This window comes from Calonectris borealis, chromosome 25 (assembly GCF_964195595.1).
Source record: "Calonectris borealis chromosome 25, bCalBor7.hap1.2, whole genome shotgun sequence".
Taxonomy (NCBI): domain Eukaryota; kingdom Metazoa; phylum Chordata; class Aves; order Procellariiformes; family Procellariidae; genus Calonectris; species Calonectris borealis.
Genome location: NC_134336.1, coordinates 3,166,843 through 3,190,088, shown reverse-complemented (window position 1 = coordinate 3,190,088; position 23,246 = coordinate 3,166,843). Strand labels below are relative to the sequence as shown.

Sequence of the window (23,246 nt, the reverse complement as noted above, 5' to 3'; positions counted from 1 at the left end):
CTGCAGTACAGGGCCGGGGTTTCCTGCCATGCTTCCTCTGCGATGCTTTCCCCTTTCTGTTGTTTTTTCCTCCTTTCTGGGAACTTTGAGGGCAAATCTCGGTCACTCACGGCAGCAGCTGAGAATTGCCGAGGAGGTGAAGGAGTCCCCAGGTTTCTGGATCAGGGATGCTCCAAGTAAATCGCAGACACGCATCACCCGCTGCTCCCTGGCACGGCCCCGGGGGCAGGTCCCGCTCCGGCCTCCGTGGGGGCTGGATGGGGGGGGCACAGTGTTCAGGCAAAACCCCTGCACCCCTAACCGCGAGCCAGGGGACTGAGCACACACCGGCGCTCAGTCGGGGTCAACATTTCCCCCCGGATCACGGCTTTTCCCATGCAAAACCCAGAAACTGGCTAAACCCGCGGCATCACGCCCTCCTTGCAAACGACGGCAAACGCTGCTGCGGACAGACAGACAGCTCAGCAAGAGCACACCCGCACGTGCCGGCGCACCCCCTCCTGCAAGCACGGGCAGGGCCCTGCCGGGGCGCGGGGGCTCGCTCCACCCTGCCCGCGGCGCCAGGAGCCATGGGAAAGGAAAGCAAGAACAAAGATGACATTTCTTGTGATCCGGGCTATTAAAACCAAGGTGGAACGAGGCAGGTCGCGGCTCCCGGCGCTGCCCAGCGCATCCCCGCAGGACGAGCTCCTCCACTTCGAATAAAAAACCTCTCCTCCTGCCGGTGAATCACCCGCCCGTGCGTGTGCGGGCAGAGCCGCCGATCCCCTCGCCATCCGGCGGGCTCCGACGCCGGGCCCTGCCCGCGCGCCTCCGGCTCCTGGCAGAGCGGGCGCATTCCTCGTGTTAAACATTTCTTTCTGGCTTTCATCATGCCGCAGCAGGCGTGGCCCTGCCAGGAAGGATGGGGACGAGTCCGCAGGGTCCCGTGCCGGCCCCTCGGCACCACCGCCAAACTGCAGGGCTGCAAACCGTCTGAAAAAATTGGGACTACGAAACCTCCCAGCCAACAACGCTCCTTGTGGCCCTGGAAAAACCAACCTCCCGAACACGGTTTTTTGTGCAAACAGGGGTTTTGGGCAGGGAGAAGAGTATGTGCAAGGGCTGAGGCTCCAAGAGCCCCGTGTTTGCACAGGGAATCGGGGGGATTTCACCCATAACGACCGGGGCAGCCCCGTCCAGCCCAGGGTTCAGGGGCCATTCTGCACCAGCCCCCCTGGACCAGCATCTGCACCAAGAGGGCAGCACAAGTGAATATTTAACTGCAAATCTCTCGGCAGAGGAGCTGCCTGCACTGCCAAAGGTCGGCTGGATGCGGCAAAGCAAGGGGAGAGGGAAAAGGGCTGCACGGGGGGAGCCTCAGACCCCCCCTGCCACCATCAGCGGTAAAATCTGAGCTCCAAGGAACCACGGAAAGGAAGCGCTGATGATAAGAATGGAGATGTTCCCCTTTCCAGCAGACGTCTGGGCACCAAAATAAGAATTATCTTTAAAAAAAAAACCAAAACTTCCCTTCCCACGGCAGAGCTGCCGCCCGGTGCTGCTTTGGGGCGGCAGAGGGGGACATGGGACAGGACTGGAGGGTCACCTCGCTGCTGGGAGATGGAGGCAGAGGGCAGAGATAAGATGGTTCGAGGCAAGGCTGGAAGCAAACATCATTCCTGCCGGTTTTCATTCTGCAAAGCAAACAGCCGAGCTGGACTGCCACCTGCTCGCAGCTTAATCATTCCCCAGCAGCACGGCTCAGCATTAACTCCTGCTCCCAGGCAGGAGGAGTGGAAATCCCCCAGCACACCAGCAGTTATGGGATCTATGGGAATGTGACATCCCAACTGGGACCGTCCGAGGGGACCGACTCAGATAGGATGGACGGAGCCAACAGGAGAACCTAAGGCCTTGAGAAACTCTGAAATGACCCAAAAGGAGACCGCTTCCCTTCGCAGCACCAGCGGGGAGGTGTGCTCGCCCGGCCCCCCACAGCTCTGCAGGAAGGAGAGCAGCCGGCGTTCCCAGGGCGCCGGCATGGAGCTCCGGCCTCCTTTTCATGGTGGGGTTTGCTTTTTGGTGCCCCAGATTGAGCATCTTTCCCAGGAGTGTACGTAGTCATCAGCGCTGCCAGCCCTGCTGCCCCCAGCACAGGCAGGTTGCCTCCTCTCCATGCACCCCCCAAAGTGACGCGAGACCCCCCTCTCCCACAACTCGGACCCCAGCAGATCCTCGCGCCCAGCCGGTGGCTTTGCTGAACCACATGTGTGCAATGCCATCCTAGACACGTCTCATTCAGACCCTCTCCAACACTGCCCGGGCTTTTTAACCCTCCCTCTCGGCAGGAAACCAAAGGCATCACGCTGAAGAGGTAGCGAGGGTGATCTCACCGCTTCTTTCCCAGTGCTAAAAACCTCTATCAATCCGCCCGCCCGCCCGGCAGCCTCCCCAGATGACTGCTGAGGCCATTGGGTTTTTGCTGACGCAGCAGCTCAGGCATTATTTCATCGCTTCCCACTTCTCAGAAGCCTCCCCTGGTTTGTCACCCCTCCGAGGACGCTGGCAGGGAGCCGTACCGTGCTTGCTCATTAAATGATGCCATGAAACTCCTGGCCACGCACCCCGGGCTCTGGGAAAGCCGGCATCGACTCGGCAGTATCGCCCTGCAAGGAGCGGGCAGGAGGGAGCGGGGGACGGGGGCAGGCAGCGGCTGGGTACCGGGGCACAGATAGAAGCTGAGAGGCAGACGGCCAAGCAGCAAGGGCAGTGCTCGATGCCCATGGAGCTGCCGGGTGAGAGGGAGGAGGTGAAGCCGGGTGCCAGCGGCGAGGAGGATGGGGATGCACAGGGGGAAGAACAGCAAAGGTCTCCCAGCAGAAAACACTCCGGCTTTTTGGGAGTGAGCAACATCATCCCAGCTCTGGGCGCGGAGGAAGGCTTGCTTGCACACCCACGTGCAAGAGGACACACACGTCTGCACGCTTTCCCAGGGGCCTGTGCTGACACAGCGAGGTGGCACCTTTCCCAGGCCGGGGGAGGAGGAGGAAGGCCATGCCATCTCCGGGTGCCTCCCTGCCCCTCTGGCCATGGGGACAACGCCGCACACCTCCACAGAGCCACCGTCTCCACGGCGGCGTAAACACCCGCTCTGTAATTCCCAGCACGCCCCGACAGCACCTCAGCGGAGAGAAAGCTGTGCAAAACCAAAACAAAATAAAAACCACCACAAAAAGCTCCACCACAAGATCTGATGGAAGCCCCAGCGAAGGCGAGCAGCAGAGCCCTGTGCCGGAGAGCAGCCCAAGCCCTGGCCGCATCCTGCACCCACTCCCACTGCCTGCTCAGGGGCTGAGCACCAATAAACTCCCCAAGTCCTGGAAAAGTCCCCCAAATGAAGTCCCAGACCCCAGCCCCTCTCAGAGGGGCCGGACCCCGCGGCAGGGCAGCCGGCTGGGGTATGGAGCTGCGCCCCGGCACAGCCGAGCCCCCGGGGGGAACCACGGGGAGCCGGTCGGAGCGGCGGCAGTGGGATCATCGTCGGCCGCTCAAGGCCAAGCTTTGCACTTCCCACAGCAACGGCTTAGGGAGCAGGAAAGCCGGAGGGCGGAGGGATCGCCAGCTTCAAAACTCCTTTTCTACCGGCTAACAAAAGGCCCGGTGTCTCCGCAAAGAGGCTTGTTATTCCAACGCCAACCAAAGGCTGCTTGGCAGCGGGAGAAATAGGAAAACGTTAGGCTAGTGGGAACTGGCTGCGCTTTGTTTGGGGCGTGCTTGGGCGCTGTGTTTGCACAGGACAACGCATGCGGGGGTGTCAGGGCCGGGCTCCCCCCAACCGGGCTGTCCGGGCACGGCTCTGCCGACAGCCCCCGGCTCCGGACCCCCTCGCCCCGCTCCCTGCAAACAGCGATGCAAAACAGCAAAAGAAAAGGCAAGGGGAGCTGGCAGCCCAAGCGCGCGCTCTGTAGCCCAAGCTGCTGGTAGGAAGCCGCGTCCCCCCCTTTTGCGGCCTTCGCCCCCCCAGCTGTGCCCCACAAAGCAGCCCAGGGTTTGAGCGGCCTCACCACGCTGCAAACACGAGGACAGCTGGGGGACCTGCAACCGCCCAGCCTGCTCGGGACAGGAGACGTGCAAAGCCCCGTCTCGGAAATGGAGGTCGAAGAGAAGGAAGAAGCCGATTCTCTCCTTTTCCCCTGCAAATGGAGGACAGGCAGGCAACCTTGAGCCCTAATCTCATTAGATGTCCCAAACTAAGCAGTGTGAAACCTGATTAGCGCCGTGCCGGAGGCGGGCGAAGGGATGGCAGCCCGGTCCGCCAGCCAGCCCCAGCACCCTTCGACCAAAGATTGGGGGTCCCGACCCCCTGAGGAAGCCAGGGCTGGGGAGCAGGGCACCCAGACCTGCCTCCCCACGGCACCTGCCTGGGATCCGGATGCGGCCCTGGCCCTTCCACGGCTGCTCGCCCGGAGTGTGAACGCTCCCAGGGATCACGCCCGTGGGCTCAGCCGGGGCTTTGCTCGTGGCTGCGCCGCGCTCCGAAGTGATGCTTCATCCCAGCTGCTGCCGCCGGCTCCTGGCCGGGCCGGCCTTGGCGTGCAGCAGCAGAGAGGAATTCGGGATTAAAAAAAAGAATCCAAACCAAACAGGGGAAGGCAGGAGCCTGAAACCTCTGTTCCCTAGAGACCCGCTCTCCCACAGAGAAACTTAATCTCCATTAAAAAACAAATGAAATAATCCAGTTGCTAACATTGCTCTGCCTGCTTCGTTCAAGCACCAGATCTGCTGGATCCCACCAGCCCGGCCCAAGCCCATCAGATGTTCTTAGGAGGGCTCAGTTGGATCTTTCTGGAGCAAAAACCGTCTCTGGCACCGCAAGGCTGTGGTGGGAGAGCTGTAAATCACCGGGGATCCTCAGTTAGGGCACGGCCTGCGAGTCCCCCCGGCCGGCCGTGCTCCCCAGGGGACACCTCACGGGGTGGCCGTGCCGGAGGAGAGGCACCCACCCTTCTCTGGGAGCAACCGGCCGCGTCCCCCTCCCCGTGCGCAGGGAGATGGGGTCAGGAGAGCCACATGCCAGAGGAACCGAAACCCACCGGGGCCTCCACCCGCGGTGGCCGGGGCAGATGGTGGCCCTGGATCTCTTATCATGCCCGGCCACCTTGGGCAGCGCCGGCCCGGGCTGCTCCTCGGGGAAGCCGTCACATGACGGGACGAAAGCAAACAGCGACGGCGGCGCACGGGGACAAGCCGTGGCACTGCTCCGGCACCAGCCGCACCGCACACGCCGGGGCAGGATGCTGCTCCTGCCTCCCGCTCTGATCCCCCCCCAAAACACATCTGAAAAAACCCTCTTTTTTAATAGCAGAAACCCAGCAGAGGCAGGCACGCGCGTGCTGCGGAGGCAGTAGGAACAAGCATGGACCCACTCGCGGCTGCCTGGCCACGGGGAAAATCTGAGCCCGGTTCTGCTGGGAAAAGCACGTGGCAGCGACAAGGTCAGATGACGCCAGGAGATTACGGCGCGCACGGGAGAAGGCCGAGACGATGCTGGATTTTATCTGGCTGCCAAGTAAACAACAAACTCCTCAGAAAATGAAACCAGCCATCCTCGTGCCGCCAGTAAAATTAACCCAGCCATAAATTTGTTATCAAACGGGTTTCCCGAGCTGAGCCCAAGGCTCTCGTCACCTCGGGGCCGTGACAGCCGCTGTCCCGGGAAACCCAAGATGGAGACTGTGCGGAAAGGCCGGGTGACCCCGCACCGCCGGGGCAGCGGCTGTTGGGGCAGGGTCCGTCCCGGAGCAGCATCCTTTGTCCCCGGGACGGAGGGGGGGATCCGGCAGGACCTCCCAGCCCCATCCCAGCCAGGCAGGCGTGGGGGACCAGGATGCTCTCCAAGCCCTTCGCCCGGACCCAGCGGGGCTGACAGCGATGGATGCTGGCACCGCGCCGGGGGTCAGGGGCCTGGACTTACACACACGGGCATTTACATATGAAACGCTCCCAGCTCCAATATCCTGCTGCTGCCTCCACCTCCCCGGGGAGATGAATAGAGATGGAGGGGGGGAGAGGGGAAAAGAAACCTCTCCAGCAATAAAACCTTCCTTTCCTCCAGCTTTGTCCAGCTCCACAGCTCGAGGGCAGGCTGGCTGGGGCTGCTTTCAGCGCTGAAGAGCACACTTAGCTACATGGCAAATGCCAAACCACAACAGCAAGGGGCACGGCACAGCCGTCTCCACGCCGGCAGGCACAGCAGAGCTAACCATAACGGCCTGCAAAGCCGGGCACTCCTTCCGCACTTGGATGCACGGGGAAGCAACCCAGCAGTGCGAAAAGGGGTGGCTGTGCCCACTCAAAGAGCCATCTCACCTCCCCCGAGCATCCCCTGCCCCTTCCCTGCCTACAACGCGCTTTCCTCCATCTCCCCGCCTGCACCACTTTCTGAATTAAAGCTGCAAAGGGCTGCGGTAAGCACAGCTGGTGACAGCCAGCAAGTCGGCATCGCTCAGGTTAGAGGCACCAGAACAGACCAAAAAGTGCAGATTTGGCTTCCGGGGACTCGCCACCCGTGTTTTCGTGTTCCCATTACAGGCTCGCAGGAGTAGAGAGAGAAAGTGCCACGAGCGCCGGGATGCGGGAGCCAGCGCAGGCAGCCAGCGCTCCCGGCAGGGCTCTGGGCAGCACCTGGAGAGGGGAAGGCTGCCAGATCAGCTCCCGCAACCCGTCACCTTGTAAACGCTATTAATAATGTCATCTCGGCTCCTCGGCACCTCATTCTCGCAGGCAGGAGGGGAATTTGCCAAGCTGCAGCTGGAGATGGGGCCCAAAACCCCCCTGCATGGGTGCAGATGCTTTACCAGTGGCCCCAAAACACGGAGGGGGCTCACTGGCACCCAAATCCAGCACCCGTCCGTGCTCCGGCTGCTGAGGGGCTGCAGACGGGGGGACGAGCGCAGCATCGGGACGGAGCCGGCCACCGGCACGGCACACCCAGCCGGTACACGGCGACTGGGGGCTCCTTTTACATTGATTCCCAGTGCCAGCTGCAGTGAGGCTCAGGAAAAATTTATGATGGACACCACGGCAGCATAAGAAAGTGAATTATATTACTCCCGGACACGATAACTCAGGGCAGCTGTCAGCTGCAGGGCTGCGGGATTAACCCTTCACGTCAGCCCCGGCAGCGGCACGGGAGGGTGGGGAGGCTGCCAGCCCGGCGGGTGACAACTCCCTTGGCTCCCTGCTAAATTAAACATTGAATTGATTCACCTTTGTTATACAGCGGGATCAGCTGGCAAAGCCCAGCCGTGCCGAGGCAGCGCTGTAAAAAGGGGCGAGTCAATAAGAGTGTTATTAGATGACAGGCGATGGCATCCTGGGTGCCTTCTGCTTTCCTCTCCGCCTTCCTTCTAGCAAGCGAATCCCAACAGCCGTCTGCAGCAAGATGAGGCCGGCTGGGAGTCCCAGAGCAAAAAGCAAACAGCAGGGAGGCGAGAAAAAGAAAGAAAGAAAGGGGGGAAAAGCGAGGGAAGCATCCCCTCCTGCTGTAGCTGGAGTGCCAGGTAAACCGAGCCGCGCTCCTGCTGCCCCTGCAGCCCGGGCTCGCTGCCTGCTGCAGCGGGGACAACGGCCACCGGCCTCCAGCCACCTGCCAGGGGCCGGCCCGGCACGATCGGGTGTCGCAGCCGGCTCTCCGGGGACAGCCTGTGAGGCGGGAGAGGGCAAAGCATCAGGAAAGAGTTTTGGAAAAAGAGGAGCTGGGGAAAAGCACCGATCTGCACCCGGGTGCCACCGTGCACCCACGACCAGTGGGACCACGCCGTGGCTGGTGGGACCCACGCAGGCGAAAACACCCTCACTGGAGCCGGATCAGCCCCCGACCGCAGCAGCAGCAGGCGGCTCCGTTCCCTTTAGCAGGATTTTGAGCTCAGTTTCTTTTCCAGTTGTTATTCGCAAAGCCGCTTCCCCTGCCTCCCCGCGTTACTTACGGGGCTGGGTTAGCCGCTGCCCCAGCGCTCGCTTTGCGCCCCGACACACCGCTCGAAATCCAAATAAAAGACAAAAGAGGGAAATGAAGCAGAGCCATGGAAAGCACCACCCCTCCCGGCCGCCTCCAAGGGAAGCCGGCAACTCCTCGGCATCCCAGGGGGACTCAATTTGCCTCGATCAGCGATCGATGGCAGATGGTCGGACTCTGCTGGAGCCCTCGGAGGAGGCGACGCCGGAGCAGCTCAGTCTCTCTCCGTGCTGCACATCCGCACCGTGGAGGGTGAGAAATACCTTTCAGGGTGCCAAGTCCATCCAGGAACTTCTTGTACTTCTCCAAGTTCATTTTCCAGCCGAGCCCACCCCGGCTCCTCAGCTGGGCGGCATCGGGGTGCCCACAAGCCCCAGCCACCGTCACCGGCTTGGCAGCCCCACCAGCTTCGCTGCCGTCGCCCTTTGACCACCCGCGAGCCCGGCTGCGGCACGGCTGTCGCGTTTCCTTATTTGATGAAGCGCATTAAAACCTCCCATGGCCGAGGCCACCCCCCTTTTTGCAAATAAGCCCAGTGTTACCAGCAAGTGCCCCGCACCATCAGGGCTCCCAGCATCCCTTACCCCCGCCCCCACGCCGGGGGTTTCAGGGATTGTATGTCCCGGGGATATTTCCAGCAAGGAGCACGTTCGAGGGAATTGGGAGGGGAAGGAAAAAAACCAACAGGCTTTAAGACTGACAGGCAGAAGACGGGGGAAAAAAGCAGTCAGTGGCAGAGCGCAGGGTCCCCGTCCTCATGGGAAAAGCCACCCTGGTGACTCTGAAACCAGGCCTCCAGCTTTGGGTAACCACCAGAAAATTCCCATAATGTGCTGGAAAAAAGGGCCAGGCGAGACCCAGGAGCAGGCGGGGGCCGGGTGCCTCCTGTCTTTGCCCACCCTGCTCACCATGTGCTCGCCCTGCACCGGCAACGAGGCACTTACAAAGCCAAAAAGGACATTTACTGATTTTAAAGGAATTTTTGGCAGCAGGAACCAGCCCAGTGTGATCCAAGGGGATCCGAGCACCCACCCTGCTCATCACAGCGTCCACCAGGCACGTCCCAGGACTTCTGTCAAATCAAATAATAAATAATACCGGCAGCAGCGGTGATGAAACATGCTTGTCATGGTGCCAGATCATGTTCTCCCTGTATCAACCCACTGCCTCTCCGGAAAGATCCCAGCAGATTGAGCAAGACCCACCACACGGTGCAGGATCTGCCCGCCTGGGCTTCGGAACAGCCGGCACCTCCTGGCAGAGCCGTCCCGTCACACCCGCACAGCGTTTGAGCTTTGCCAGAGGGAGAGGAGAGAAACCAGAGCAAGGATGTGCTGCAGGAGCCAAATCACCCCCCAGAAACCAGGGGTGGCAGCTCCCCGCATCTTGCGGGGGCAAGGAGATCCCCCTCGTCCACGGGTAGCGGCACATGAATCCCCGGTTCCTTCACCGCGTGCTGGGGGAGTGGATCCACCCCTTCCCAAAGCAAGCAGCATCCTCTGGCAATGCCCCACATTATTCACAAAAAAGTTAATAAAACCAGTTTGCACATCCAAGCGACGCTGGAGGAGGGCACAGGGCCCCGCTCCTCCGCAGCTCTGCGGACAGATGGACGCTCTCCGGGGACAGACGCGCACCGGGGGTATCGCTTTCCTTCCCGAGCGGAGCAAACCCCGCGGGCCAGTTGCCGCTTGTGCCCCTGACAGCTGTCTGTCCAGGAACCGGGGAGCCAAAATCGCCCCGGGAGCTCCGAGGGGGAACCGGGGGCAGGTGGCGAGGTGCCCCCCCCGCAGCCCCCCATGGGGCTCGGGTGGGATGGAGGTGACACCCAGAGGACCCGCTGCCAACCTGAGCCCCGGGGGACGCTCGGTCCACAGCAGCCGGGGCGGGCGTCCGTTCATCCCGGCGAGAGGGAGCTGATCCGATCGCCGGCGAGCGGCCACGTGGAACAGCCCGGCTGTGCCGGCCTCCGCCGAGGATTCACGCGCAGGGCCGGAGCCGCCTGGTCGGCAGCAGGCGGTGGCAGCCCTCGCCTGCCAGCACACCGCAGCCCGGCCGCAGACATCCCCCCGCGCCTGCCGGCAGAGCCGGGAGCAGAATAAAGTTGTTGTGAGAAGCCAAGTTGACACCACTAAAAATAGCACAATGGAATTTTCCTCTAAAGAAAAGAAAAAAAAAAAAAAAGGAAAAAAAAAAAACCTGCTTCTTGCAGACAAAGGGGCTGCAAGAAGGAAGCGAGAACAGCCCTGTGGAGGGGGCACGGGGGACACCATCTCCTTCCCCTCCATCACCCCCGCGCCAGGAGCCGGCCTCGCATGGGCACGGAGAGCGGAGCCCAGCGCGGGGGAGCGGGCAGTGCCGCCAACATCCCCGTTTTATTTATTTATCTCCATCCTCCCCTTCCCAGCAAAGGGGAGAAAGCCGGAGGGACGGCCACCGGACACAGCAAGCAAGCAGCTGCTCTGAAGTTACAGCAGCAGGAGGGAGACGCGGCTGCCTCGGGCAAATCCTGGCCCCCCCAGCACCCCGCCTCTCCCCCCAGCACCCACCATGGCTTTGTACCTCCGGGGTGATAAGGGTAACCCCACGCTTGCAGGGGGTTCGGTGCCTCCCTCCTGCCCCGTGCCCTAACGCGCCATCTAACACCGAAGCAGGTCAGCGGTGCGGGAAGGCAGCCTGACACCCGCCGGGGCCCCTGAACCCCACGGCGATGGGGAGAAGGGTGCTTCCCTCCTCCCAACCCGAGGGAGTTAAGGGGAAGAAGGTCTGACGCCACCAGACCCCATCCACAAGCATCCCGGCTCCCTCTCCCCGCCGGGAACGCCAGGAATTCCTGGCGCAGGGAGGATCGCTCCAGCTGGCTCGATCAGCGCACCGGGGCCGGGGGGAGCCCCCAGCTCCCGGGACGGGCACCGTGCACCCGACTGGCCGAGGAATCCCAGCATCTCCCAGCCCAGCAACTGCCCTCCGCAGCAAGAACGAGAAGCATCCCAAACAGCCGGCGAGGATGAAATATCTCCACGCGCAGCGTCTGGAGCCGCCTGCAATAAAACCTCCTGCGCCGTGGCCGTCCCCGCCGCCCTCGCCCCGGGGCAGTACCCCACGGGGGGGTTTTTGCTCCCCGATGAGCACACGAGTAGAGGGGGGACAGCAGGGGACTGCGCTGCCCCTCCCCACCGTCGCCAGCAGCGGGGCAGGGGCCATTCACACCGTGCCAAGGACGCTGCCAGAGCCAGGGCACAGACGTGTGACCCACGGCAGCGGCAGGAGCAAGCCTGGGGTGCGGATGCATTTATTTTAGGAGAGCCTCGCCGGCAGGGCTGCATCATCACTGCTTCGGCGAGCCCGCGGCGGGGACATGGCGATGGCCACGGCCACACCAGCTGTCCCCAGCATCCCTCGTAGCGATCCTTGTATCAACCGGTGGTGCAGGGGCTGCTAATTCATGCTAATTAGCTGGTGGGGCAGCTGCTGGCAGCACGCAGTGCAGGACTGCCGGGCTGGGAAGACGGCTTGGCCCTGCTCCGCAGGGAAAGGAGTCGCTCCCACTGGATAGTTTTACCAGGACGACTCTTGTAGCAAAACTGCCCAAGGTCAACGCGAATCTCATTGCCATAGGAGCCCTTGTATACAGTTTCCTGCAGGGAAAAATAAGCTGCTAGCAAAAGCACTTCTGAAAGGCCACCACGGACCTGAATAGCGATTAATAAAACCCAAGACAGAAGTTACTCCCTTATTTGACATGACTAGAAGTCAGCACAAATGTTCAGCTGGGACTGAAGCAGCAGTGCAGCTCCACGGCCACGCAGGAGCCGGGCAGCCGGCCGGGAGGCAGCAAGGGCAGAGCAAGGGCTTGGGAGCAGGACGGGGCAGAACCGTGCCAAGGGTCCCGGCAGAGCTCAGGGTGGGCTAGAGCAGAGGCTGGGAGAGGAGAAGAGCCATGCAGGTGCTGTAGGGGTGCAAAACACAGCATCCATCGCTGGCGGGAAGCCAGCAAAGCTTCCCTGGCATTGGTAAAAAATGCTTCCTCGGAGCAGAGCAGGGCAGGGAGAGCAGGCGGCCGCGGCAAGCACATGGGCACAGCGCCGGCCCCACGCTCCAGGCCGGCAAGCTCGGACTCACCGGAGGGAAACAGGGTCCAACAGGAAATGAAAAATGGAAATGCAGCATGTCATGCACAGGGAAACAACAAAAAACCGTGACTGAGCCCTGACAGCGCCCAGCCAGCTGCCCTGAACCCACTGGTCCAGATCGCTGATAAACAGGGGGGTGACAGAGGGGCACCGCCGGCGCTGCGAGGCCGCGGCTGCAGGGACCGGGCACAAACACAAGATGCTCATTGCAGACCGACTCGTCTCACCGCTGCTGGTACCGATGGACCCAGGCTCCCATCGGCACCGTCAGAGCTGCTCCGACAGGGCGAGAGGGAGCCCTGGCCCATCCTGCCAGCCGTCCTGCCGGGATCAGCAACCCGCTTCTCACCCAAAATCTCCCAAACGATCTTGCCCCACAGCCCTCCCCACTTCCCCCCTTCCAGGAATCCCTGGGCTTATCTGACCCAGAGGCAGGGCACACATCTCAGATCACCTCCGAGGACTCGTTTTACCATCTCCGCAGCCAGACGTACATCAAATCTGATCTCCCAGCCTCCCAGCCCCACCACACATCTCCTCGGGAAGCCGACGCTGGAGGATCCCCCTCTCCAGCCCCCAAGCTGGGTGGGATCCATCCAGACACACAAAACCCACGACACCAGCTTGGAAACGAAACTTCCCAGCTTATTAACACAAGCATCCTCCATGCTTCACAAATGTTGCCGTCAAGGGGACCTCCTCGGCGGTTTCCTCCACCGAGCTGGAGGCGGTTTGAACACCCCCAAACCCCGGCAGTGGACCCAGCCCCCCCAGACAAGAGCAACACTGAGATGTCATACGTGGAGCTTCCAGCTGGCTCAAGATCCAAGAATCCTTTTAGACTTTTGATTTGAAATCCCCCAATTTTCACATCACGAGGATGAGACTACTTTAGTGGTTCAGTTTGGGACAGGACCGCAGATCACCCCACTTGCTGTGCCTCGCTTCATACTGCAGCGCAGTCCCAGAAATCCCGCACGGGGGCCCTTTTGGGCAAAATAAACCAGATTACTCTAGGAACCTCCCAATGAATTCCCACTGCTGCAGGCATTAAATCCACAGATTAAATCCTGAATGCTCCGTAGTGTGCAAGTCAGGTCCTCAGCCCAACAGCTTTGCTCTGAAAATCTCTCCTATTGGGCTGCACTTGTGGCTAATGGAGCGGTAGCGCCTCGAGAAAGTGTCTGGAAGGAGAAGGGGGAGCTCGAGGTCAGCATCCGGAAAGGAGGCCGCAAGCCTGGCTGCTCGGGATGCAGGAGGGGGGCCACCCAGGCAGGGGACCACGTTGCCGGCAGGGCCAGCACCCGCAGGCAGCGGGCCAAAGCTGCCAGGAAGCCGCTCTCCTCCCCGTGCCGGGGAGACCGGCACCCTGCTTCCACCCCCTGCTCTCCCACCGCCACCCAGCAGCGGCTCCGCTGGTTCCCACCCCACCCGCAGACTCCGACGGGATGGGAAAGGCGTGAGCAACCAGTTGGAGAGGAGCCGGTTTGTAGGTCTTGCCCACAGACCCGCCAAGGCTGGCTCTGCACCGCCGGGCAGGGGGCCACGTCGTGGGTGACAGCCACCACCAGCCCCAGAAATTAGGGCTCCCACCGCGGCCCCGCTCACGGCGGGCTGCCGTCCTCATCCCAGGTGTGCCATCACACCCACCGCCGCACCGCCTCGCCCCGCGGGCAGCTATTGCCTCATCTGCCCTGGAAAACTTCAGCTGGCGTCGCCAGGATCCGTCCACAGCACAGAGCTTCCCGAGGCAGCAACGCCCTGGGTACGGCCGAGCCGCAGAGAGGAGCGGGGAAGGGCTGGATTTGAGCTCGGGGACTGTGGTCCCACCTCGATGGGGGCAGCCCCGAGGAATCGCTGGCCCCCCCGCGGTCCCTGCGGCCCCCGGGGTGAGCAGAGCCTGCACCAGGCAGCCCTGCCCACGCTCCCCGTCACGGGCACACATCAGAGGCTGCTCATGGAAACCATCCCCAGGGAATATTAATGAGAACGCATTGGTGCTCCTTCCCAGAGAAGCGATGGATTCAAACCGACACCGCTCCGGTCACCCCCCTCAAACCAGAGCCGCCGCAACGCCAAAGGCTGAGCGGTCGCAAATCCCACCCCGGCTGCCAGCTCTGCTCCCCAGCACCCACCCGACACGGCTGCCTGCAGCTCAGCCTCGGGTGGGATCAGCTCACCCCAAAGTGCCCCCCGAAACCTTTCTTCCAGGACTTCCCTGGCCAAGCAGAGCTCCGGGAAGAGCTGCATGGCTTCCCGGTGCCTCACGCCTGTCCCGGCCCTCGTGCTCCAGCCGGCGGCGAAACACTGCCCCGTGCAGGAACCAGCTCGGCCGCAGCAGCCGGGCTGAGCCCACAGCCCCGGGAAGGGCTCCCGGCCCCTCCGTGCAGGAGACACGGGGCAAAAAATGGCTTTACCAGGGTCCTTCCTCCTGCTCCCGCCACTCATCCTCGCCCTGTCCGGGGGCACCGGCAGCCCCGGCACGGAGGAGCTGCTTCACACTCACCCCGAGCTCCGGTGCAGCCTCTCCCTGCACCGAGACAGGAGAAACTGGAAACTGAAGTCCCCTGCTGCTTCTACAGCCTGGATTTATCTGTTTTAGGTGCATATAAAGGGACTTATCACCCTGATATTCAAACAACGGTGTTAAGACACTTTTTAAATTTAAATTAAACCTCTTTTTCTGCTTCCGTCTGGGAGGTTTCGTGCCGCTGGCATCAGCCACGGTATGTCCAGAGCAGTCTAAACTTAGCTGACACAAGCGAGACGAGCCTGGAAAGGAGGCTGGCCAGAAACCAGCAGACGGAGGTCAAAGACTCTGGTCTCGCCCCGAAGCGTGAGCCGGGAAGGAAAAGGCTCCGACGGGAACGAGCGCAGGCAGCGCTGAGAAGAGGAGCAAGAGAACAGCGCGAGCCCTTTCTAAACGCTCGGCGGCAAGCTGGCTGCTGAAACGAGATCAAAGCTTTCCGGCACTCGCTGCCGACACGGCACTGTACACCGGCGGGAGTCACGGCGCGTCCTGGTGCCCGTGCCAGGGAGGTACCGCGGATGCGACCACCTTGCACGGGCACCCACCATCCCCGCCTCCCCGAGAGCTTTTCTCTCTGGAGCAGAAGCACGTGTAAATTAGGAGAAGCGGCTGACAGCCCCAGGACCCGCGGGCAGGGCTCAGCCACGGTCCCGGTTCATTAGCAGGGTGCCAGGACAACGATGGCAATTGCAATCGCTTCCATCGATTTTGTGAGCGGGGATGCTGGCGCGCTGGGGGGAGGCACGCGCCTCTCGGCGAGGTGAGCCCAGCCCGGGAGGCACCGTCGGGCGCTTGGAATGGCGATGACTGCACTGCGAAGGCAGCAGAAAGCCGGCCGGGCGAGGCGGGGTGGATCCTCTCACCCGAAAAACCACCAACTTCATTTCCCTGTTGGCCAAAACAAACACGAGCAGAACAGCACCTTCCACTGTGCGCTCAGGCTCCACCTCGGACACCCAGGTCCGGCCATCCCTGGGGACAGCTCAAGGCTCCTGCCACCCTCTTGAGCCCCCCTCGATCTCTGGTGTGCCCCCCCCCCCCCCCCCGTGCCAGGGAAGCCAGCAACTCCCACACGCATCCCAAGAAAATCAGCATTATCCAGTCCGATGGTGGAAAGCCCGATGGCTTCCAGCCCAGCTTCCCCCCTCACTTGCTCGAGCCAGGGACTCTCCACTCCGACGGCGGCACTTGGCCACCCCTTCTACCGGGTAATGAAGAGGAAGAAGGGCTTCCTCCCCCCACAGCGAGGAGTCACCACGCCGCCGGTCCCATCTGCGCTCCTGCAGACCGCAGAGGCCTCGTGCAACCCGCTCAGGAACAACGTTTATGTTTGCGGGATGAAATCCCGGCAGCAGCAGCCCCGCACCAGGAGGCGGCCGCATGCTGCCAGGCTGGCACAGCCACTCGGCTGCAGCAACCGGGCACCCGCGGTTGAAGGGGTCTTCAAGCCCCGAGACCCCAGCGCTGGGGTCGAGACACCTCTAGTTGTATTTCTTATAGCAGAAGACAAGTAAAAAAAAAAAAAAGGAATTTCTTCATAGATGGGCATGGCCAGGCCTGCTGCCCACCACCAGGAAGGCTCCAGTTCCACGAGGAGGGGTCCGACACGCTCCGGTTCGTTTACACAAGGGTCCCACGCCTCTTCTGCCCACCCCGGGCTCTCCTCCAGTCCCTGGGAAGGTTGTCCCCTCCCTAACAGGAGTCAGGCGCACAAGGTGACAAGCCATCCTATTCTGTCCCAGTCCAAACAAGCCAGGCCACGTGCCTGGCACCACAGAGCGGGCAGGGACAGCACTGGGGGTGGGAGAGAGCTTCTCTGACACTACAGCTCCAGGTTTCTACCCCCGATCACTAGAAGGGTTAACTATCAAAAAGAAAGGATTTCACCAAGATTGATTAGTTAATGTTTACAGCGCCCTGAACAGGGAAAGCGTGACCTGTGCTCTGAGCAGAGCCCGGCAGCGCTGCCTGCACCCTTGTGCTGCCTGCACCCTTGCGCTGCCTGCACCCTTGCGCTGCCTGCACCCTTGCGCTGCCTGGCATCCCGGGGGCTGTTGCAGCGCGGAGCCACGTGCCGCCTCTTGCTTTCCCGAGGGGACAGCGAGGGTCAGCATCCCCCAAAACATGATGGGAGGTATGCGCCATGGGAACAGAGAGCAGCCCTTGGAGGCCGAGTCCCACTCTGCGTGCCGTGCACCCGTGGGAGGACGGACGAGGGCTTCCCTTCCTGCCCAGACCCCTCTGACCACCGGCAGCATCCAGAGGGGCCCCCCGAAAGCTCTGCCGTCACCCCCCGCGCTGCTGCCGTCATTCTCACCAGCACCCACGGCAGCGGCGCTGCACGTCCCGGCTTGTGCTGCTGCATCACGATCCAGCGATGAGGCAAGAGGGGCTGGAAGCCGCCCTGCGCCGTGCCTCCGCGGCACGGCCCTGGGAAACTAGCCCACTGGCTTTCAACTGGGCCAGACTGGTGAAGGTCTTGGCACTGGAGATCTTCCAGCTGCAGGTGCCAGGCGCTGTTCGGGACAGCACAACCCGGAGGGTGCTGTGCCCCGCGAGGATGCCAGCAGCTGTGCCACGTACCAAGCACTGCAAGATGGCACCAGAGCCCACCCCACCCCCCCAAATCTCCCCCTTGAGCCCCATTTCCATCCCCTTGCTCAACCAACCCCCTCGGGACCAGGGCGCAGCATCGCACAGCGCTCAGTACCGGGTCTGCCGGCAGCAGGGACGGGTGCCCCCGCAGCACCCACGCCAGCTCTCGGCGCTGATGCAAACCTCCTCCCCCAGCATGCCTGGGAGCGGGAGCACCCCGGCGAGCACCGGCGCCGCAGCGATGCAGCACACCTACCCGGCACGCCGGCCCCTCCGCGCAGGCAGCTCTCCTCTGCCTACGGTGGGAGTTTTTAATAAAGAAAGAAATCACGGGGATCTGCCAGCTGGTTAACCCCTGCTGTCAGTAAAAGGCAGGATTTGCAGCTCACTGCGCCGGCTCCGGGACCCTTCCCGTGCCGCCAACCTCCCCGCCTCCAGACCTGCCCCGGCTTGCTCGGCGGCAGAGGCCCCGCTGCTCGCATGGGGTTTTTTTAGGCTATTTTCTATTAGAAATAGAGCAAAACCGTCTAACAGAAACGCAAGGAGGCATTTGCAATCTCCCCACGGCTCCCGGCTTCGGCAGCACCAAGCGTCCTTCTTGCCCTCCGACAGCGCGAGCCGGTGCCAGCAGTGCTGGGTCCCGGACGCAGCGGGTATGGAGTGGCCACCACGAGCCGGACACCGACCCCACGGGTCTCCCCACGCGGCTCAGCCCCCAGCAGTCACATTTCAATGAAAACTCTCCATTTTTGCAGGATTAAGAGGGGGAGGGGACGAGCCAGCGGAAAACTTGTTCCGGACAGGAAAAACCAAACCGTTCACAGGAGCTGCAACGGGGGAAAGCAGGGAAGAGACAAGACGTCCACCAGCGCGGAGCCCAGTGACCCAAACTGGAGGCTCCCAGCCCGCCCTCGCAGCGCGGGTGGGACATCCCGGGAGGGGTGGGGAGTTGAGAAGAGGTCGAAGGCAAAAGAAAGCTTTTATACCTTATAAACACTCATTTCCCCTACACCAAACAGGCACCACAAACAAGATCAAACGCCACCCAGCAGGGTATTTCCAAGCAACTATCAACTTTCTGCCATAACCCGGTGAGAAAATTAGGTATTACCTAAAAAGCCCTCCTTCCTGGGGGCACCCGGCCGCTCAGCGAAGGCACCAACACCCGGAGCACGGGGCGGGCGAGCGGGGTGCCCAGCCCGGCCGGTGGTGCTCCAGTGGACCAGCACGTACAGGCACTGTAATTTCAATTTCTTTTTTGGAACAAAGCAAAACCAATGCAAACGACAGCTTTTTCCATGCCAGCCGCTGGCATCCGCCGCACCGTTTCCTCCGCGTCTCCACGCTGAACCCGACTACATCAAAGAGGCTTTTTATTAATAAAAGTTTGTCAAGTACTTGGACGAGCCCGAGTCACGTTATCCAGCGCTTTTCCAAGGCACCCGAAAAGGCTTTTATTCCCCGCTCCCTGTGAAAGCGGAGCGAGGCTGCGCGTTTCTCCCACCTCTGGGAGGTTTGAGTGGCACCCCCCAAATCGGGGAGCCGGGGAATCCATTATTCCCCTTTCTCTGCAGGCAGAAAGGAAAAGGAAACGGGCGCTGTGAGCGCCTGGCTCCTCTCGACTCGGCCATCCGCATTTTAAAGAGACTTGGCTGCTAAACTTACAAAACAGAGCGCTAGGAGCCCTGTGGGGCTGAAATCTGGGCTCCAAGACAAGTCTATCTCTGCAGCAAGGAGCGAAAAAAAAAAAAAAATAATAACAATAATGGAAACGCACGCAACTCCCAGCGACGAGCCACTGACATCAAAACTGCACACTCACTGCCGGTACCGACACCGGTACAGCTGCCGACACGGTGGCCTGGGGAGCAGGTCGGCCCTTCGTCCCTGCCCAGGTACGGCTCGGGGGGAGGAAGCCTGGCCCCACGGGGGGCTACGGGAACACTGGGGCAGCCGGAGCAGGGATGGGGGACAGTGGGTCCCCACGTACCTTATGTCACGCTGGGGTAAGGGCACAGGGATGATGGCTACTGTGGTGCTCTGAGTGGCAAGGTGGGGTGCTGGAATGCCAGGCACCCCACATGGGGACACCAGGGCCCCAGACACACCATGCAGGAGACACAGGGACTCCAGGAACCCCACGCAGGGACACTGAGCCCCTGGGCTGCCCACACAGGGGACATAGGAACCCCAGGCATCCCACAGAGGGGACACCAGGGCCGCTCATCCCTTGGGCACCCCACACAGTTCAGATGCAGGGACACTCAGACCCCGGGCACCCCACGCAGGGGACCCCAGGGACGCTCGGAGCCCGGGCACCCCACGCAGGGGACCCCAGGGACGCTCGGAGCCCGGGCACCCCACGCAGGGGACCCCAGGGACGCTCGGACCCCGGGCACCCCACGCAGGGGACCCCAGGGACGCTCGGACCCCGGGCACCCCACGCAGGGGACCCCAGGGACGCTCGGACCCCGCGCACCCCACGCAGGGGACTCCAGGGACGCTCGGACCCCGCGCACCCCACGCAGGGGACCCCAGGGACGCTCGGACCCCGCGCACCCCACGCAGGGGACCCCAGGGACGCTCGGACCCCGCGCACCCCTCGTCGGGATGCCCACCCCAACCATGCCGCCCAGGCGGAGCGCCGGGGGACAGAGCAGCCCCCAGAGCCCCGGCCGCGGGCACAGGGACGGCGCCGGCTCAGCCCCCGCGGGGCGGTCCCGCCGCGCTCCAGGCCCCACGCCGGGCCCTGCCGGCCGCGGTACCTTTGTAGCGCTCCAGCACGTCCTCGTAGGCCTGGACGAACTCCTTCTCCTGGCTGCGGTTGGCCGGGAGCAGCCCCGGCACGTACCCGGCCATGGCGGCCTTTGTGCCGGCGGCCTCGGTGCAGCTGCCGGCGCGGCGGCCAGGGCCGGTCTGCGCCGAGACCGCTTCCGCCCGCGCCGCCGCCCGACCGGCGGCCCCGCCCACGACCGGCGGGCACGCCCCCTAAGCCCCGCCCCTTAATAGCTGCTCCGCCCCTTGACCGCCGTCCCGCCCCCGAGATCGGCCCCGCCCCCTGACACCCGCCCCGGCCCTGCCGCGACCCCTGGCGGCGGCGCGGGGGAGCCCCGGGCGGGAGGGGCGGGGCCAGCGGGGCGACACCGGGAGGTGACACCGGGAGGTGACACCGGGAGGTGACACCGGGAGGTGACATCGGGAGGTGACACCGGGAGGTGACATCCGTGACGCCGGGGCCTCCCAGGGCCAGCACCGCCGCCTAGCGCCGGGCTGCCTCCCAGTGCTCCCCAGTGGCAACCAGTGACAACCAGCGCCTCCCAGTGCGCCCAGGGTACTGCATCCCACTACATCCCAGTGCGCCCAGAGCGCTGCATCCCACTACATCCCAGTGCCCCCAGAGCACTGCATCCCACTACATCCCAGTGCGCCCAGAGCGCTGCATCCCACTACATCCCAGTGCCCCCAGAGCGCTGCATCCCACTACATCCCAGTGTGCCCAGAGCGCTGCATCCCACTACATCCCAGTGCGCCCAGAGCGCTGCATCCCACTACATCCCAGTGCACTCAGAGCACCGCATCCCAGTACATCTCGGTGTGCCCAGGGCACTGTATCCCTCTACATCCCAGTGTGCCCAGAGCGCTGCATCCCACTACATCCCAGTGCGCCCAGGGCGCTGCATCCCACTACATCCCAGTGTGCCCAGAGCGCTGCATCCCACTACATCCCAGTGCGCCCAGAGCGCTGCATCCCACTACATCCCAGTGCACTCAGAGCACCGCATCCCAGTACATCTCGGTGTGCCCAGGGCACTGTATCCCTCTACATCCCAGTGTGCCCAGAGCGCTGCATCCCACTACATCCCAGTGCGCCCAGAGCGCTGCATCCCACTACATCCCAGTGCACTCAGAGCACCGCATCCCAGTACATCTCGGTGTGCCCAGGGCACTGTATCCCTCTACATCCCAGCGCGTCCAGAGCACTGCACTGCATCTCCCAGTGCAACAAGGGCATTACCTCCCAGTGTACCCAGTACAACCAAAGCACTGCACCCCAGTGCAGTGCATCTCAGCATCTCCCAGTGCACTCAGTGCACTCTGTGCAACCAAAGCACTGCTTCTCACTGTGCCTAGAACACTGCATCCCAGCGCATCCCAGCGCATCCCAGCACATTCCAGCGCTCCTCAGTGCACCCATGCAGGGGAGCACCTCACCTGCCCCCGGCCCCGCTGCCCCCCAGGACGGGGGTCCCGCTCTGCTCCACCCCCGAGGCCAGGCCAGCCAGGGCGGCCGCTTCGGAACCCGACGCCAAACCCCGGGGCTCTGCACCCCTCGCCTGCTGCCAGCATGGGGGGGGCTGCGGGGGGCTGTCGGCCCCGGGGGGGTCCCCCAGGCAGCGGCCCCGGCTGGAGCCAGGTGGAGGCTGTGAAGAAGGGCAGCCCCACGTTGCCCCAGCCCCATTTTTCACCCGTGGGGTGCCGGACACTATTAGACCCCCATCAAAATAGCCCCACGGGGTCTTTTAACCCAGCACCTCGCGCAGGCGAAGGCGCGGGACGAGTCAGACGCTGCTGGGGACGGGGCGCGCGGCAGGGACCCCCCTGCTCCGGCTTTGCAAAACCTCCTTTTATTTCAGGCTGAGTTTGGCAGGGATTGATCCCCTGGGATATTCCCAGCATGGGGTGGGGGGGGGGCTCAGGCTCTCCTGGGTCAGGGTCTGTCCCCGCTGCCACCGGGTGCCGCAGCTCCCGTCCCCACAGCCTCCCACCAGGACGGTGACAGGGAGCGGGAGATGCGCAGAGAGAGCCCAGGCATCGCTTTGGGGGGGGCATGGGGGAACGGGGAGCCCCTTGGCATCACCCGGGGGACTTTAGGGGGACAGCGGGGACTCCACAAGGGGCACAGCAGGGCCAGGGACAAACCCCATGGGGAAATGGGGATGGAGTGCAGAGCCAAACCTACCTGGCACCCCCATACCCACCAGAAACCCCACTCAGCCCCCCCAAACCCCAGCCCTCCCCGCGATTCTGGATGTGGCAAAGTGAAACCTCCCACAGAAACAGCCATTCCGGGGGCACGAGGGCGGCCGTCCCCAGGCCAGGGGACACCCCCAGCCCCCCAACACCCGGCACCCCCCGCTCAGTCCACAGGGCACCCCCTCACCACGACCCAAGGCCGGATCCAGCCCCCCCCGGGCGGCCCTGCCCCCCCCACCCGCCGGGGCAAATCCCGGCCTTTTTTGGCCAACGCAAGATGTTGCTTTTTCACCCTGGCTGCGCCGTTCCCATGGCAACCGAAGGGCCAGGCTCCGCCAGCTGGGTAACCATGGCAACGAGAAAAGCCCCATCCCGCTTAGCCCTGACATCGTGTGTCTCCTCACCATCACCCAGGCACCCCTAAACCTCCCGGCGGCACCCCGGGGTGCTGGGGGGCTGCACCCCGCATCCCTCCGGGGGATGGCGAGGGGCCATCGGTGGCAACCGCCATCCTCCTCCTCCTCCTCCTCCTCCCACAGCCCGTGGCCTGGGGGGGTTACACAAATCACCCCCCTCACCCCGGCTTCGGAGGCATCTCCCCTTCGCCACGGCGCCTTAATTAGGAAAAGTAATTAACGTCGCACCGAGCGCCGGTGCCCGGCTGCATCCCCGGCAGTGCCTCCGTGGGGAGGAGGGCTTAAATCCGGGCGACCGCGCCGGCGCGGCGGCCTCGTGGCGGGGCTGCCTTTGTGCCCAGCGGTGCCGGGCACAAACGTCCTCGGGCGGCAGAGCATCCCACCGGGCACGGCCGCACGGGACGCGGCTCCTCCGGCTCTGCCCGCGCAGCCCCCGCGAAGCCGCCCCGCGCGGAGCCCTGGGAGGTGGCTGCGCTGGCAACGTCCGCCTGACCCGAAAACGCGTTCCCTGGGAACGGGGCAGCCTGCGCCGGCCAGCTGGCGTTCGTTCACTCCTCCCTGGGCATCGGGAGAGCTGCTCGAAACCGGCCCCGGCCCCA

General features: G+C 63.2%; 1 protein-coding gene across 29 annotated transcripts in view; it reads right to left on the bottom strand.

Annotated features, from left to right (window-relative positions):
* The window catches only part of MACF1 (microtubule actin crosslinking factor 1), a 140,387-nt gene extending 120,178 nt beyond the window's left edge, over nt 1–20,209 (bottom strand). For all 29 annotated transcript variants that reach the window (XM_075173302.1, XM_075173318.1, XM_075173308.1 and 26 more), the window contains exon 1: nt 20,023–20,209. In XM_075173302.1, coding sequence (XP_075029403.1) covers nt 20,023–20,116 — 94 coding nt within the window. In that variant the 5' untranslated portion in view covers nt 20,117–20,209. The remainder of the gene's footprint in view (nt 1–20,022) is intronic.
* Between the last annotated feature and the right edge of the window lie 3,037 nt (nt 20,210–23,246).